This window comes from Neofelis nebulosa, chromosome 8, assembly GCF_028018385.1.
Source record: "Neofelis nebulosa isolate mNeoNeb1 chromosome 8, mNeoNeb1.pri, whole genome shotgun sequence".
Taxonomy (NCBI): Eukaryota; Metazoa; Chordata; class Mammalia; order Carnivora; family Felidae; genus Neofelis; species Neofelis nebulosa.
In genome coordinates, this window is record NC_080789.1 from 107034881 (window position 1) to 107052305 (window position 17425).

The following is a 17425-nucleotide window of genomic DNA, read 5'->3' on the forward strand; positions in this document are numbered from 1 at the left end:
CCATTTCCCTATAGTTAGAATTCAAATCTTGAAGATGTCTTTAATCTACTTCTGTTTAAATACAAGAGGGAGAGAAAGGGAGATGATGGTGACATGGTGGTAGGAGTGCAGGCAGGTTCTAGGGCAAGTGCTGGGGTGTTCTTGGGGAATGTAGGGAACAAATGTTTCTCCTGCCTCTCCTCCCCAAAAGCAGGAGAAGGGTTGGGAGAGAGGTGGGGCAGGCTCTGCAGGAGGAGCACACTCCCACTCTTGTGGAGGACTGAGTCCTGTCCTTGTAACTGTCCTGTCACTGCTGCAGGTCATGTCTAGGGATGGAAAGGTGGTAGAGTTGGGGAGGGTGAGGTCCAGGGGTGGTGTGGGTGGGTAAATGATGCAGGCCTCAGGGGAGCAATTCAGATATGGGGGAGGGGCCCTTCTTATGCCTCCAGGATGAACATTTTGAAGTTAGACTATTTTGCCTTGGTATTTCTTTACTAGATATATAAATTCCATTGAAGACAAGCATTTTCAGCAATGTGACAGGATGATGGGGAAAGCTTTGGATCAGGTAGCCTTCAAATTGATGACCCCAAGGTGGCAGTCAACTCTGCCTCCTTGGAGGGCTGAACTGGTCTGCTCTTTCATTGCATTGAAAGCATTCTTCTGACTTGTTATCTTCCCATTTCTTTCTGCTTCATCCCTCTCCTTCATTATTTTTCTAGGACAGGAAGACCTATCCTGTCTAGAGCTATCCTCAGGAAGATTTGCCATGCAAGCAGGACCAAGGTCTGCTGGTCCCTTTCTAGCCCCCACTACCTACATTCCCCTTCTCCTAATGTCTGGATTTGGTGGGATGAAGGAGATGGGGGACTGGGAATGTAAAAAGCAAGAGCGCAGGGCTCACTCATCCTAAGCATAATGGAGAGGCTGTTCCAGTGATGGGTACCAGTCAAGAGCACATGGATGGGGGCGAGTTAAGTATCTGCTCAGGGCAAGTGTCTCTTAATTTTTATTCTCAGACTCATCTGAGAAATTGATGAAATCTGTGGAATCAGAAAAGTGGATGCACACATTTTACACACAATTTCAGAAACTCTGTGGATCGCTTAAAGCCCATCCTTGGTCCAGCTTAGGTTAGAAGCCCCAGCTTCAGAGAAGAGAATCATTCTACAGTGCGAAGCATCAAGTGATTGTACGTATAGGTCATTCTAGTGCAGGCAGAAAGGGTTTTTTTCTGGGGAGAGCTATTCTAGAATAGGAAGGCACATTTACCGCAATGATATTAACAAAATCATTCTCCCCCAGTGTGTCCAAGATGGTGGAGATGGTGTGCTTGGCGATAGTCATCCGCAGCCCCTTCATGCTGCCACTCGTATCCACTACAATCACTATGTCCTTGGGAGAAGTAGCAGCTTGTATATACCTTTAACAGAAAGAAAGCACAGGCCAATAATGGGAAAACTAAAGCCAGAACAGCCACCCAACTGAATCTCTTGTTATTTCTATTCAGATTGTGGCCCAGGTGTACCCAAGGTTCAGGGCAATGATACATCAATGCTAGCTTTTGTCATGTCCCATAACCACCCAGCACAGTTCTAAAGCCATTTTGGGGTCAAAAGTTGGGACTGTGCTCATCTAATGGACCTATCATGTGGGAAGAAGGTTCAGTCCCGGTGGTAACCCTTGTCCTTTTTGTTTTGGACCAGCCAGGGTCCTGGAGGGACAGGCAGCAGGAAGGGAGAAAGCTGGATTTCACCCTCAGATTCCATTACAAATCTGCCAGAGGAGGGGTGTGAAGGGAGGGGAGAGTCTGGCAGAGGGTTGATTTGGAGACAGCTCAATGTGCTGGAAGGAGGTTTGGGGTAAGAAAGACAAATGTGATGAGTCCTAGGGCAAGGGCAGCTGCAGAGAAGGGAAATACAGCTGGCAACTCTTCCTGCTTTTGCATTGGGTTCAGGTTCTACACACCTGAGGCCCTTGGCTGGTGGTGGGGGTAGGGCAGTGACTGGAGGAGAACTGGGCAGAACCCAAAGGTTATATGAGAGATACCAGCACCAGACACCGTTCCCCTGGAGCTCTTACCAGCCACGATTTCTGCAGTCAAAGGCAATGACTCCATTCTCATCAGGCGTCCATTTGATACCTGGGGAAATAAGGGCTGGTTCTTTTACCAGCTCAATAAAGAGCACTCAGTAAAGAGCACAGAATGTCCAGTTTGGCCACCCCCAAGGCAGGGCCAGCAGTGGACCTGGACAGCAGGTGTGGGACCACTAGATCACACCCTGTAAACTGAGGCAGCAGGCAAGGAGGAAGGGCAACTTACGGAAGGGATACCTACCACCAACACTGCCCAGACCCAGAGTTGGGGTTACTTTCACAGGCCCCCCAAAATGTGATACCTGGGACCCATTTGTGACTGAACCTCACATCAAGTTGTAGAAGGGGAAGCTTGAAGGAGGTATGACAGTTAACATCCACTACCATCAGCAAAACATGGACAGAGCGATAAACAGACAGGTACTCTGTTCTCTAGCTCATCCGCTTTACTCAGCTTAATTGAGATCGCTGGGAGAAGTGATTTGGCTATAAGACTGTTAGTTCCTTGAAGTCAGGGATTCCAGGGCCTAGTATAGTGTCTAACATAGTACCTAGCAGAGTTGATGCTCAATAAATGTTTGTTACTTGAATGAAAAATGAATGAATGAGTACGAAAGGTCTTACCTTGAGCACTCACAGAATGCTTTTGTCTTATTCATCTGATCAAAAACTTGGATAAATGTACACAAAGCACAGATAGCACTGACATGATCAATGATAGAATCTCTTTTGAAAGATTTTAATGGTTGGGAATAGTGAGTTCAAAATAAGGAGATTAAAAATAACAGGTGAAAGTGTAGTTGGTTATGTTTGGGCTACAAAAAAGGTTGTGTCAGTATCACGAATGTCTAGAAGCTCCAAGGGATCATCCTTTTCCATAACAGTTAGACTTCAGATGAGGTACACCCTCTGAAGCATTGCTTGTCTCAAAGGTAGGAGATGTTTTCAGTGACATGCCCCCAAAACCAAACAAGTGAAAGCCGAGTTCCAGGAGTGAGAGGCAGGGGCCCGGGCAGCCAGGAGCCAAGACTTGGAAGGAAGAAACAGGACCAGAGCATGGTGGGAGCTTGAGTAACAATGGCTCTTATGTAGACCTGAAGGCAGCTGTGAGAAGTAGGGTCTTCCAAAGGACACATTCCTTTAGCAGCAGCACAGGTGTGGGGAATCTGATCCTTAGAACAATAATGAGGAGGAGAAACTGTGTCTAAGGTTCTCAGTTCTGAACCAAAACCTTGGAAGAGCGGTTTAGTGGTCCTGGTGGGGGTACCCTCAACTCCAAGAAGAAACAGAAGTGGTCCTCTTGGGGGGAAGCTTGACTCTTGAAATGGTGTGGCCTCACAGGTAAAGATTACCAAAAACACAAGAAACAGGCAGTGTGAGTGAGAGGCAGCAGAAGCAAGAACCATCAGCTGTATCCTCCCAAGGATTACAGGTATTGAAACTACCAAATACAAAGTAGAAGATGGCTATGTTGGAGAAATCATCAGGAAGAATAAATAACAAGAAGTGATTAGGAACAAAGAAACAGCCTTAAGAATATGGAACATTTTTCCAAATGTTGAAAAAAATGTATAATGGATTATGCAGAGGTCTGCATAAGAGAAAATCCATGCATTTGAAAGATTCCCCCAGAGACTAGAATGAGAAGGTCTAATATATATCTGGCTGGGGCTGTAGAAAGAGAAAAGGGAGAGTGCGAGGAAAGAAAATGGTCACAGAACTGATGTTGGCAAATACTCTAGGACTGAGAAACAGTCTGAATCCATAGATCTAGAAAGCACAGCATATCCCCAGCAGGATAAATAAGATATCCACATGTAGACACATAGTAGTGAAACTGCATAACTCCGAGGGCGAATACATACATACGTACATACATACATACATACCTTGAAAACAGCCAGAAAAGCAAGAATGCTTACAAAGGAACAGCAGTTAAATTGATAGCAGATTTTCACAACATCAATGGAAGTCAGAAAACAGTAGAAACACAGTTTTAAGGTGTTGAGAGAAAATAATTGTGAATTTAGAAATGCATTCCCAGGGGTGCCTGGGTGGCGCAGTCGGTTAAGCGTCCGACTTCAGCCAGGTCACGATCTCGCGGTCCGTGAGTTCGAGCCCCGCGTCAGGCTCTGGGCTGATGGCTCGGAGCCTGGAGCCTGTTTCCGATTCTGTGTCTCCCTCTCTCTCTGCCCCTCCCCCGTTCATGCTCTGTCTCTCTCTGTCCCAAAAATAAATTAAAAAATGTTAAAAAAAAAAAAAAAAAAAAAAAAAAAGAAATGCATTCCCAGCCAAACAATCATTAAAGAATACAACAGTTTTGATAGAGAACAACAGTGTTGTTTTCTGAAATCTGCTTGGGGGTTTCTAGTTCCTCTGTGCTATTTCTCAGGTGTGTGTCATCAAATGCAGGCTTAGTCACTCCTCTCCAAAAAAAAAAAAAAAAAAAAAAAAAAAAGACTTGGCCTTTTCTGTTTAAATGAGATGACAACAGGAAATGATTTGTGTAACTCCTAAGAACAAAAAAGGATGAATTAAAAAGCAAAACAAAAAAGTGGGGATAAAATAAAGCGGTTATAGATAAACAAAGCAGGAGCAATTTACCACCAAGAGACCCACCAGAAAGGAACTTCTGACATTTACTTCAAAAAGGAAAAGGATCTTGAAAAGACAGCTTGGGATGCATGAAGGAATGGTGGGCAAATAAAATAGTAAACAAAGAGTCCATTCCAAATAGGCATGTCTGTCTCAACAGCATAGTATCTAATTTGTGGGGATCAAAAAAGGGATATATTACATGACAATAGAATGGAAGCCAAGGTGGGAGAAGTGGACGTAAGCACGAGTCCTAAAGCTCTTTTGTGACTGGAGGAAGAGTAAAAATATTATTTACTTTTAACATCATGTGTTAAGTATGCCTGATAAAATTTCAGGGGTAATTACTAAAAGAAACAGAAGGATAAGTTCTAAACTGATAGAAAAATAGAGAAGTAATGAGAGAAGGAGATATTTATCAAAAATGCCAATCTCTGAAAAAGACAAACAAAGAGGAAAGAGGAAACATAAAAATAGAAGGACCAATAAAAATTTTAAGTATCATATAATAGCATGTTTACAAATTTCAATACAATAAATGTAAACAAGTTTAACTTGCCAACCAGTAAAAGACATTGTCAGTCTGGATAAAAATTGAAAAGCTATGAGCTATTTTCAAGACATATGATTAAAGGAAAATGACATAGATGGTTGGAGGTAAAAGGAGGTAAAAAATATGTATTACCCAAATACTAACCAAGAGCAAACTGGTATCACTCTGTGGATATGAGACAAAATAGATTTATAACAAAAAGTGTCAAAGGAGCTAAAGAGAGTCAAGCAGACACAAACAGCAAAGAAATAGAAAATTTAAACAATACAATTAACAAGCTTGATTACCAACATATGCAGAATTTTTCATCCAACAATTAGAGCACACATATTCTTCTCAAGCACATATGGAATACTTATAAAGTTTGATGACGTACTTGATGGCATCTCAACTAACTTCACATAAATCAGTACCACATATGGCATGTTTTCTGAATGCAAATAAATTGAATTAGAAATTTATAATAAAAAGATAAGTATATATGGAGAAACAGGAACACTCTTGCACTGTTGGTGGGAATGCAAACTGGTGCAGCCACTCTGGAAAACAGTGTGGAGGTTCCTCAAAAAATTAAAAATAGATCTACCCTAGGACCCAATAGCACTGCTAGGAATTTACCTAAGGGATACAGGAGTACTGATGCATAGGGGCACTTGTACCCCAATGTTTATAGCAGCACTTTCAACAATAGCCAAATTATAGAAAGAGCCTAAATGTCCATCAACTGATGAATGGGTAAAGAAATTGTGGTTTATATACACAATGGAATACTACTTGGCAATGAGAAAGAATGAAATATGGCCTTTTGTAGCAACATGGATGGAAGTGGAGAGTGTTATGCTAAGTGAAATAAGTCATACAGAGAAAGACAGATACCATATGTTTTCACTCATATGTGGATCCTGAGAAACTTAACAGAAGACCATGGGGGAGGGGAAGGAAAAAAAATTAGAGAGGGAGGGAGCCAAACCATAAGAGACTCTTAAAAACTGAGAACGATCTGAGGGTTGATGGGGGGTGGGAGGGAGGGGAGGGTGGGTGATGGGTACTGAGGAGGGCATATTTTGGGATGAGCACTGGGTGTTGTATGGAAACCAATTTGACAATAAATTTCATATTTAAAAAAGATAAGTATAAAATACTTACATATTTAGAAATTTTATAAATTAAAATAAATTTTATATTATATATATAGAGAGAGAGAATCCCAAATAAGCTCCATGCTAAGTATGGAACCTGACATGGAGCTTGATCCCATGATCCCATGATCATGACCTGAGCTGAAATTGAGAGTGGAATGCTCAACTGACTGAGCCACACAGGCACCCCTATAATACGCTTTTAAATAACTAAAAGATCAAAGAATAAATCACAAGGAAATTTAACAATATTTAGAAGCAAATGATAATTTAAACTCTACCATAAAACCAAAAACACAGGCAATAACTTCTGTGTATGAGAGGACACAATCAATAGAGTGAAAAGAGAACCACAGAATGGAAGATATCTGCAAATTATTTATCTGATAAGAGGTTAATATCTACCAAATATAAAGGACTACAACTAAAGAACAACAAAAGCAAACAATCCAATTCAAAAATAGGCAAAGGACTTGAATAGACATTTTTCCAAAGAAGACACACAATGGCCAATAAGCAGGTGGGAAGATGCTCACCATCCCTAATCATTAAGAAAATGCAAGTCAAAACCATGATGAAATACCACTCATATCCTTAAGATGGCTACTCTCAATTTCTTTTTTTCACATGACAAGGATGGGGAGGAATTGGAACCCTTATGCACTTGGTAGAAATGTAAAATGGTATAGTTACTATGGAAAACAGTATGGATGTTCCTCCAAAAATTGAAAATAGAATTGCTATATGACCCAGGAATTCCACCTCTCAGGACATACCCAAAATAACCAAAACCAGGGTCTCAAGCAGGTATTTGTACATCCCTGTTCATAGTAGCATTATCCACAATAGCTAAAATGTAGAAGCAGCAGCTCAAGTGTCCATCTTCAGATGAATGAGTAAATAAAATGTGATCTATCATACAATGAAATATTATTGAGCCTTATAAAAGATGGAGATTCTGACATATGTTACAACATGGATGAATCTGGAGGGCATTACACTAAGTTAAATAAGCCAGGCATAAAAAGACAAATATTGTAGGATTCCACTTATACAAGATACTTAGAGTAGTCAAATTCAGAGACATAGAAAGAAGAATGGTGGTTGCCAGAGGCTGAGAGGAAAAAGGGACGGTGAGTTATTTTTCAAATTGGTAGAGTTCCAATCTTGTAAGATGAAGACAGCTCTGGAGATGGATGGTGGTGATAGTTGCAAAATATTATGAATGTACTTAATGCCACTGAATCATACACTTAAAGGTAGGTAGGATGGACTAGTACAAATAAAACTAAAATTTGTATGGAACGGCAAAAGACCCCCCAAATCGCCAAAGCAATCTTGAGAAAGAACAAGGCTGGAGGAATCAATTGCTTTGATTTCAAACTATACTATAAAGCTATAGTAACCAAAACAGTATGGCATCGACACAAAATAGACATATAGATCAATGGAATAGGACGGAGAGCCCAGAAATAAATTCACAATTATATAGTTAATTAATCTACAATAAAGGAAGCAAGAACATACAATGGGGAAAAGATGATTTCTTCAATAAATGGTGCTGGGAAAGCTGGACAGATAAGTGCAAAAGAATGAAGTCAGACCACTTTCTTACACCATATAAAAAAATAAACTCAAAATAAATTCAATACCTAAATGTAAGACCTAAAACCATAAAATTCCTAGAAGAAAACATAGGCAATAAGTTCGTCAGTCTTAACAATATTTTTTTGGATAGGTCTCCTCAGCAAGGCAACAAAAATAAAAATAAAATGGGACTATATCAGGACACCTGGGTGGTTCAGTTGGTTGAGTGTCCGACTCTTGATTTCAGCTCAGGTCATGATCCGAGGGTCATAGGATCAAGCTCCTCATTGGGCTCTGCACTGAGCATAGAGCCTACTTGAAATTCTCCCTCATCCTTTCCCTCTGCCCCTCTCTCCAACTTGGGCTCACCTGTGGTCCTTCTATCTCTAAAATAAAAAAAATAAGAATAAAAATGGGACTACATCAAACTAAAAAAAATTTTCAGTGAAGGAAATCATCAACAAAAGGCAACCTATTAAATGAGAGAAGATATTTGCAAGTGATATATAGTAAGGAGTTGATATCCAAAATATATCAAAAACACACATAAAATTCAACAACAAAAAAATCAACGTGATTGAAAAATGTGCAGAGGACTTGAACAGACATTTTTCCAAAGAGATGCCCAATAGACACATGAAAAGATGCTCAACATCACTAATCATCTGGGAAATGCAAATCAAAACCACAGTAAGATACCACCTCACATCTGCCAGAATAACCATTATCAAAAAGACAAGAAATAACAAGTGCTGGTAAGAATATGGAGAAAAGGGAACCCTTATGCACTCTTGGCAGGGAATGTAAATAGGTGCAGCTACTCTGGAAGACAGTATGGAGGCTCCTCAAAAAATTAAAAACAGGACTACCATACAATCCAGCAATTCCACATCTAGATACTTATTTGAAGAAAATAAAATGCTAATTTGAAAAGATATATGCACCCCTATTTTCATTGCAGCACTCTTCACAATAGTCAAGATATGGAAGCAACCCAAATGTCCATCAATATATGAATGGATAATGAAGATGTGGTGTATATGTACAATAGGATAGTACTCAGCCATAAAAGGAATGAAATCTTGCCATTTGCAAAGACATGGATGGAGCTAGAGAGTATTATGCTAAGTGAAATAAATCAGAGAAAAACAAATACCATATATGTGGAATCTAAAAACAAATGAACAAACAAAAACCAGAAAAAGACTCATAGATACAGAGAACAAACTGGTGGTTGCCAGAGGGAAGGGGTTGGGAAATGGGCAAAAGAGGTGAAGGGGATTGAGAGGTACAAAGTTCCAATTATAAAATAAATAAGTCACAAGTATGTAATGTACAACATAGGGAATATAGTCAATAATATTGTAATAACTTTGTATAGTAACAGAGGGTAACTAGACCTTTCTAGGTGATCATTTCATAATGTATAAAAATATTGAATCACTATGTTGTATGCCTGAAACTAATATAATATATATCAATCATAATTCCATTTTATAAGTTAGGGTGGCACATTTTATGTTATATGTGTTTTACTATGATTAAAAAATTTAAAAACCACTACTAACTGCACCTGTGAGATGAAGCAAAAGTGGAGCTTCTAGGGCCAAGGTATTGCCATAAATGCTTATTTTAGACATAAAGAAAGGCTTAAAATTAAAGCTAAGTGTCCAATTTAATAAGTTAGAAAGAAGAACAGTAGAACACACTCAAGGAAAGGGAAAAGAGGAGATAAGCTCAGAGCTGAAACAGATGACTTGGAGAACAAAGATGCAATAGAGAGCAGTCCATGAAGACAAAAGATGATTCCTACCTAACAAAATAGAGAAATCAGTGGCAGGATAATGAAGAAAAAAATGAGTAATACTATAGATAAAAGGGGACATAATTATAGATACAGCAGGGATTAAAAAGATGATAGAATAATAGCTTCCTGGAAATAGTTTTCAAAACCCAGATGAAAGGGATGGATTCTAAGAAAAAGAATTTTACCAAAGTAAGAAGATATAGAAAATCTTATGAGTCTTGCAAGTATTAAATATATTGAAGTGGTAATTTAAAATATCCCCATAAAGAAAACATCAGGTCTATATGGTTTTATAGATGAATCCTAACAAACTTTTCAAGGAAAGGATCAGTCTAACTTATTTAAATACTTCTAAGACCAGAAAAAGAGGGAATACTTTCCCAGTTTATTTTTTGAAGCTACTATAATTTTGAAAACCAAAGACAGTATAAGAAAAAAATTTACAAGACCATTTCACTCATGAGTGTAAAAAATTCCAAACAAGATCATTAATAAACTAAATCCAGCAATGCACAAAAGACTAATTTACTATGATCAAGTTATGTTTTCATATCAATAAGGATGGATTAACATTGGAAAAATCAATAGATAATTAGACAAATGCCATAATAGGCATTCACAGAAGAAGAAATACATACAATACATGACATATGAAGAAAGAGATACTCAGCTTCACAACTGATCAGCCAAATGCAATGCCAGACCAGTGAAATACCATTTTATACTAAAGGGTTATTAACAAAATCTTTTAATGTTTAATAATACCCAGGATTTCAGAAAATGTGGGTCAACAGACTCTCTTATTCATGACTGGTGGGAATATAATTGGTACAAGTATTTTGGAGAACAATTTTGCACTTTCTTGTCATAGTTGAACAGTCACATATCTCATAACCTAGCAATTCCATTCCTAGGTACATACCCAAGAGAAATTCTCAGAATATGTCTCAGGAGACATGTATAAGAACATTCATAGCAACACTGTTCTTAAAAGGAAAAAAAAAACAGAGAAGAAAAACAAAAAACTGCAAACAACCCAGATAGGATCAGGAGGATGAATAAACTGCCATATTGGCCCACAAGAATATGATATAGAAAAAAATGACAAAGTACATATGTGACATATGTGACAGCCCAGATGAATCTTGCTAGTATAATACTGAATGAAAAAGCAAACTCTGAAAGTCTATACTCAAAACCAGTTTAATAAATTTTAAAAACAAGCAAAACAAAACAATATATTGTTTAGGGAGATGTCTGTGTGTTTGTAAAAATGATATAAAACTAAGCAGAGAGCCAAAAAAGTCAAATAGAGGGATAAGTTCAAAGTGGAGAATAGTTGTTGCCTGGTCAGTTGAAGGGGGTGAAATCAGGGAGAAGTCAGAGGGGCAGAGGCCAGAGGAGGAGCACATAAGTAAATAGAGGTTTGGTAACATTCTAGTTTTTGCATTGGTGATGTAAATACAAGCATTCACTGTATTATAAATAAAAATAAAAAAACACAGAAATAGGCCTGCATGGACCCATGAGAACAGTGTACCATGACCGTGGATTATGGTCACCCCAATACTGTGCACCTGAGGGCTGATATATATCTATAAATGTGGGTGCGGATGTGAGAAGTTGCCCTCCCCTCTTCATAGACTGATGGGCCATATCTGGACTGTTTTGTCTGCACACAAGTTGATGTCTCTGGATGTGGCAGAAATGTGCAGGAATTGGACCCTGAAGAAGACCTGAGGGACATGTGAGTTGTCTTCAAGCATTTTAAGGGCTGTTCTAAGGAAGAGGGATGAGCTTGCTTGTTGAGGCTGCAGAGAGCAGAGAAAGAAAGTAACTGGTTGTGGATTTGGGCAGAGAAACAGGGGCATGCTAAAACCCTGTGTGTGAGTTCTAAGATCCTTGTGTCTTCCTGCAGAAGAATTAGCTTTTCCAGCCTGGGGACACAGAAGGGTCTTTTAGGACTTCTGATTTCCTGTCTCAGAAAAACAGGGCAACTTCAAGACTTTCAGCAGTGTGCTAAAATACAAAAATGGGTTGGAGTAAAATGCAAACCTTGTGGTAGATGTTTCTGTTTTCTACTTTTATTGATGGACAAGGGACTTTTCCCATGCCATCTATTAAGTTTGCCACCAATCACATACTAACTGGTGACACTTTGTGCATTGCTGTTGAAAACTTCAAGTGAATATGCTCCATTTCTCCAATTAGAATGTAAACTTCTTAAGATCCAGAATTGTTTTATCTTCTTTTACATTTTCCACAGTGATTTTCATAGGACAAGAGTTTAATGTGGGCATTTTGTGATTAGTTACCATGGTGTTTGATAGTTTCATTCATTCATTCATTCAACGGCTATTTATTGTAAATGTGTTTATCATGTTGAGAAGGGTGTCAAAATGTGGGTTGGAGATGCTTTTGGACAGGAGGGGCGTCCATTCACTGGGGGTCTGAGTGCCAGGGCCCATCTTCAATGTCTTTTATTGCCTTTGTCCCAGAGAAGCTCAGAAGACCATGGAGATTCCTCCTGATATCCCTACCTGGATAGATCCTGAAGAATCCAGTGGAGCTGCCAAAATATTGCCATGTCAGTGTCGGGTCTCTTTGGAAATTCTCCACAAAAACAGTGTTCAAGGCTTCAGACATGTAGACTCCATTTAAAATGTCTGGGTCTAAAAGTTGAAATTATAGAAAGAACTGCAGAGAAACTAAATCAGAAGAAACAGTGACCATCTTTCACCTGCCAAACACACACGCAGCCTGCAGTGCTGTTGTTTACAACTTTCTGCTATGTTGTATTTGGCGAGCCACACTCACACCCTCTAATCCAGGAATGCTGAGTTTTCTCCCAGCCGAAACTGGCATAGAATACTTTTTCTTGTTCTCCCCAGTCAAGGAGGTTGGAGAATCAGATTAGACTCCTCAAGTCTTCTCAGGAAAATGGAGGCAAATCTTTAAAACTCACCAGTACCACCTAACAACTACAAACTGTTAAGACAGAGTGCCAGGTTGCGGGGTGGGGCAAAGGAGCTACCTTTGTTGTACACGTTCGTGGGCAGCTGCACGCTGCTGATGGAGGTGTTCACCATCAGGTTGCTGAAGTGCGCATTGGATTCAAGGACAAACTCAGACCCCAGCTCCACGTAATTGCCATTCTCATCCCTCTCGTTGATCAGGACAGAGTTGTAATAGTTAAACTAGGGGTGGAGGGAAAAAAGCAGCACAGAGACAGTGTGGACACAAGAGACATACAAGGTGAGAAAGAGAAAGAGAAATGGCACAGATCAGAGCACTCAGATGTGAGAGGTGGGGTCAGACGGGCTGACAGCATCCATACAAGCAACATCCATGGACAACTGAGGCAGTGACCTGTATTACACATTTGGAGAAATACAGATCCCAGACAGTTGGAGAGCATGGTTGATTCACTTGGTTTTTGATGTAAGTTGTCTAGATTACTGCCTCAGCTCTCCACTTTGTTTGTCATGTGTGGGCATGACCAGATCAGAGCCAGAGACGGGTAGGTAGAGGTCCAAGGTGAAGTAAAGAGACAGGGGCAGCCTCATGGGCACCATCAATTTTCTTCCAGTGTAGGAGGGCTCCTAGGAACCCAGAGTGGTGGGTCCTGAGAGGTGAGGCTTCTCTCTTTAGAAAACAGCCTTCAGCCTGGGCCCGAGGCAGGGTCTGTGGCCCCCGTGTCCCTCTGAGGAGCCAGCAGTGTGCTCTCTGCCTCTAGCACATAGTGTTGAAGGGTCTACTTGGAATACCACACTTAGAGCCATGATCAGACCTACCCCACTCCCTCCACACCACCTGGTTCACATCTTGAACAGCCCCCTCAGGGCACCCTATGTCTTGCCCCACACCACAATACTGCTGACTGCAAAAGCTTTCTTTCTTCCTTTCTTTTTTTACAATCAAGCATTTATTTAAGTTTTCATCATTTTTTTAGAAATAAAAAGGTCTAAGGACAGATTTGCTTTTTAAAGCAAAAAAGCTGCAAAAATGAAAAAATGATAAAATGTAGTTTTGTTATATCCTAATTGCTTAAGTGTGTTCTGTAAATTCCAAATAAATAAAATAATATAAAAAATATTTTCAAATCTTTATAGAATGAAAAGAAAACCACAATCATTAAATACTCTTGGATTTCCTTTACTCCTCCCATAGATGAATTCACAAATATATAAAAACTGACATACATTTATCCTCCTGCTGGTGTTGATCCTATTATCTGGGAACAAGCCAAGGTGAATAACCCTGATCCTGAAAAGTTAATTCCGGTACTCATGGTGGGTTTCAAAAAACTTCTTCGAAGACTGAAGTTTCAAGATCAGATGACTAAGCAACAGCAGACCAGATTAGATATCATATCTGAAGATTAGCGAATTACAGAAGAATCAAACCACAACTATGGCCAAAATTGCACAATACAAAAGGAAACTCATGGACCTTTCCCATAGAACTTTACAGGTTCCAATCAAACAGGAAATTCAGAGAAAGAGTGGGTATGCCATTCAAGCTGATGAAGAGCAGTTGGGAATTCAGCTAGATACAATTCAGTGTGAATTGAATGCACCTACCCAGTTTAAGGGCCGACTAAATGAACTGATGTCCCAAATCAGGATGAAGAATCATTTTGGTACAAGAGCTTTCTAAAGCACAAATCCAGCTGTGTCCCTCCCCTTCTCAAACCCTTCAGTCTGTGACATTCCAGGCTGAGTTGAGGCCAGATTCCTATCTGTCCACAGTCACTTTCTACTTCACCATCCCCTGGACATACAGAACTGACCATTCACAATTTTCTCTATCTTGTGTTTTCCTATTTCAGTATATTGTCTTTTCCCTCAGCTTCTCCATGCCTTTCCTGTTCAAATCCCACTCAGCCTGAGGCTGGTCCTAATGCCACCCTGTCTGCAGGACTTTCTGAGCCTCTACTCCTTCCCTTCTGCATTCTTGTAACTCTGTTTACCAACTCTCATGGACTTGTTACATATGCCTCATGCTAGAGTTATTTGGTCTATGAGCTTCTTGACTTTTTATCTATCCAGAGGCTAGCACATGGTGGTTGGGCAAAAAATGTTTATGGAATGGGTGGATTGTCCCTCTATGTCCCCTGCCCCCCTCCAAGTCTTGAAAATTTTCTCTCCTATCTGGTCCATAAATCTCTTCTGAAAAGACTGGAGAGTATTTCAGAATCAAGCTATTATATGGTCATACATATCCTATGCACATTAAAAGATGGTGCTGGACTGTTTACCTTCCCCCACCCCTCTGTATCTTATACCCAAGGGACCCTGGCTCTTGGTGGGGGTTTAGTGATTAGTCATCATACCCTCCCAGCAGCAGCTCTGGGAGAGGACTCACCACCAGCGATTCATTGAATTCATGGTTCAGGTCAGCCTCCTCAGCAGCCTCTACCAGATTCTGAAGGATGGAAACACAAAGGGGAGAATGAATGGGAAAAACAAGGCCAGTAGGTCTTCAACAATTTCTACTCCTAAGAATATACCCAAGAGAACTGAAAACAGGTACTCAAACACTAACCTGTGCACAAATGTTTGTAGCAGCACTATTCACAATAGCCAAAAGGTAAATGCATGTTATTAAGTGAAAGATGCCAGTCTGAAAAGGTTACCTGCTGCATTCCAACTACGTGACATTATGACATTATGGAAAAGAAAAACTATGGAAACAGTAAAAAGATCAGTGTTAGCCAGAGGTTTGGGGGAGGGAGAGATGAATAGGCAGAAAACAGACAATTTTTTAGGGCAGTGAAGCTATTCTGTATGACCTATAATAAGCTAAGTGAAAGACTCCAGATATAGAAAGTTACATACTATATGATTCCATTTTTGTGAAATATTCAAATGGAAAATCTATTGACAAAAAGCATATTAGTGGTTTCTGGGAGCTGGGGAGTGAGAGTGACTGCTTAATGGGTATAGGGCTTCAGTCTGGAAGTGATGAAAAGTTCTGGAACTCGGTGGTGATGGGAGTTGCATAGATGCATAGAGTGTATCTAATGCCACAGGATTGTACATTTTAAAATGGTAAAAATAGTAAATTTTATATTATGTGTATTTACCATAATTTTTTTAAAGAAGGATGTCAGCATTACAGAACATGATGGGAAGTAAGGAAATTAAAGAAGACACAGATAATGGAAAGATCCCTTTTTATGGATTGGATTAATTAATATTGTTAAAAGGTCCATACTACTCAAAGCAGTCTACAAATTCAGTGCAACCCCTATCAAAATCCCAATATCATTTTTTACAGAAACAGAAAAAAAAACACCGTAAAATTCATGTGGAACCACAAAAGACCATGAATAGCCAAAAACAATGTTGGGTAAGGAGAACAAAGCTGGAGGCATCACACTTCCTGATTTCAAAATATATTACAAAACTACAATAATCAAAACAGTTGGTATTGGCAGAAAAAACATATAGACAAATGAAATAATTTGAGAATAGAGAGCCCAGAAATAAATCCATACATTTATTTAAAAATTTTTTTAATGTTTTATTTATTTATTTTGTAGAGAGAGAGAGCGTGCATAAGCTCAGGAGAGGGGCAGAGAGAGAGGGAGACACAGATTCCAAAGTAGGCTCCAGGCTGCCTGACACAGAGCTCAAACTCACAAACTGTGAGATCATGATCTGAGCTGAAGTCAGACACTTAATACACATGCACCTCTAATCCAGCATTTAAAACAACTGATCTTGAAGGGTGCTAAGTACACACAATGGTGAAAAAAATAGTCTGTTCAATAGATGGTGTTGGAAAACTGAATATTCACAAGCTGAAGAATTAAATTGGATCCTTATCTTATACTAAATACAAAAATCAACTCAAAATAAAGACTTAAATGCAAGACCTGAAATTATAAAATTACTAGAAAGCATAGAGAAAAAGTTTCTTGTCACTGGTCTTTTGGGGGAGCGTGTGACACCCAAAACACAGACAAAAAGCAAAAATAGAAAGGGGATTGCATCAAACCAGAAAGCTTCTGCACAGCAAAGGAAACAATCAACAGAGTGAACCTATGGTTGGCAAAACTGGAGAGCTACATGCAAAAGAATGAAACTGGACCACTTACTTACATTATACACAAAAATAAACTCAAAATGGATTAAAGACCTAAATGTGAGGCCTGAAACTATAAAATTCCTAGAAGAAAACACAGGGAATAATTTCTTTGACATTCACCATAAAAACATTTTTCTAGCTAGGTCTCCTCTGGCAAGTGAAACAAAAGCAAAATTAAACTATTGGGACCACACTAAAATAAAAGGCTTTGCACAGTGAAGGAAACCATCAACAAAACAAAAAAGCAACCTACCAAATGGGAGAAGATATTTGCAAATGATATCTGATAAGGGTTTAATATCCAAAATATATAAAGAATTTATACAAGGCAACTGAAAAAAAAACCCAAATAATACAATTAAAAATGGGCAGAAGAACTGAATAGACATTTTTCCAAAGAAGACATACAGATGGACAACAGACACATGAAAAGATGCTCAACATTACTAATAATCAGGAAAATGCAGACTAAAACCACAATGAGATATATCTTTGTACCCGTCAGAATGGCTAAAATAAAAAACACAAGAAATAACAAGTACTGATGAGGATGTGGCGAGAAGGGAACTCTTG

At 39.3% G+C, this 17425-nt stretch overlaps 1 protein-coding gene across 5 annotated transcripts in view; it reads right to left on the minus strand.

The window, feature by feature from the left end:
- CACNA2D4 (calcium voltage-gated channel auxiliary subunit alpha2delta 4) overlaps positions 1-17425 on the minus strand; it is a 113095-nt gene that overhangs the window by 86494 nt on the left and 9176 nt on the right. For all 5 annotated transcript variants that reach the window (XR_009265983.1, XR_009265982.1, XR_009265981.1 and 2 more), the window contains exons 4-8: positions 15125-15184; positions 12792-12954; positions 12298-12429; positions 2062-2122; positions 1252-1402 (exon numbers count right to left, since the gene is read on the minus strand). Coding sequence is in view for 1 of the 5 variants with exons in the window: in XM_058744169.1 (XP_058600152.1) it covers positions 1252-1402; positions 2062-2122; positions 12298-12429; positions 12792-12954; positions 15125-15184 (567 nt within the window). In the remaining 4 variants the exon portion in view is untranslated. The remainder of the gene's footprint in view (positions 1-1251; positions 1403-2061; positions 2123-12297; positions 12430-12791; positions 12955-15124; positions 15185-17425) is intronic.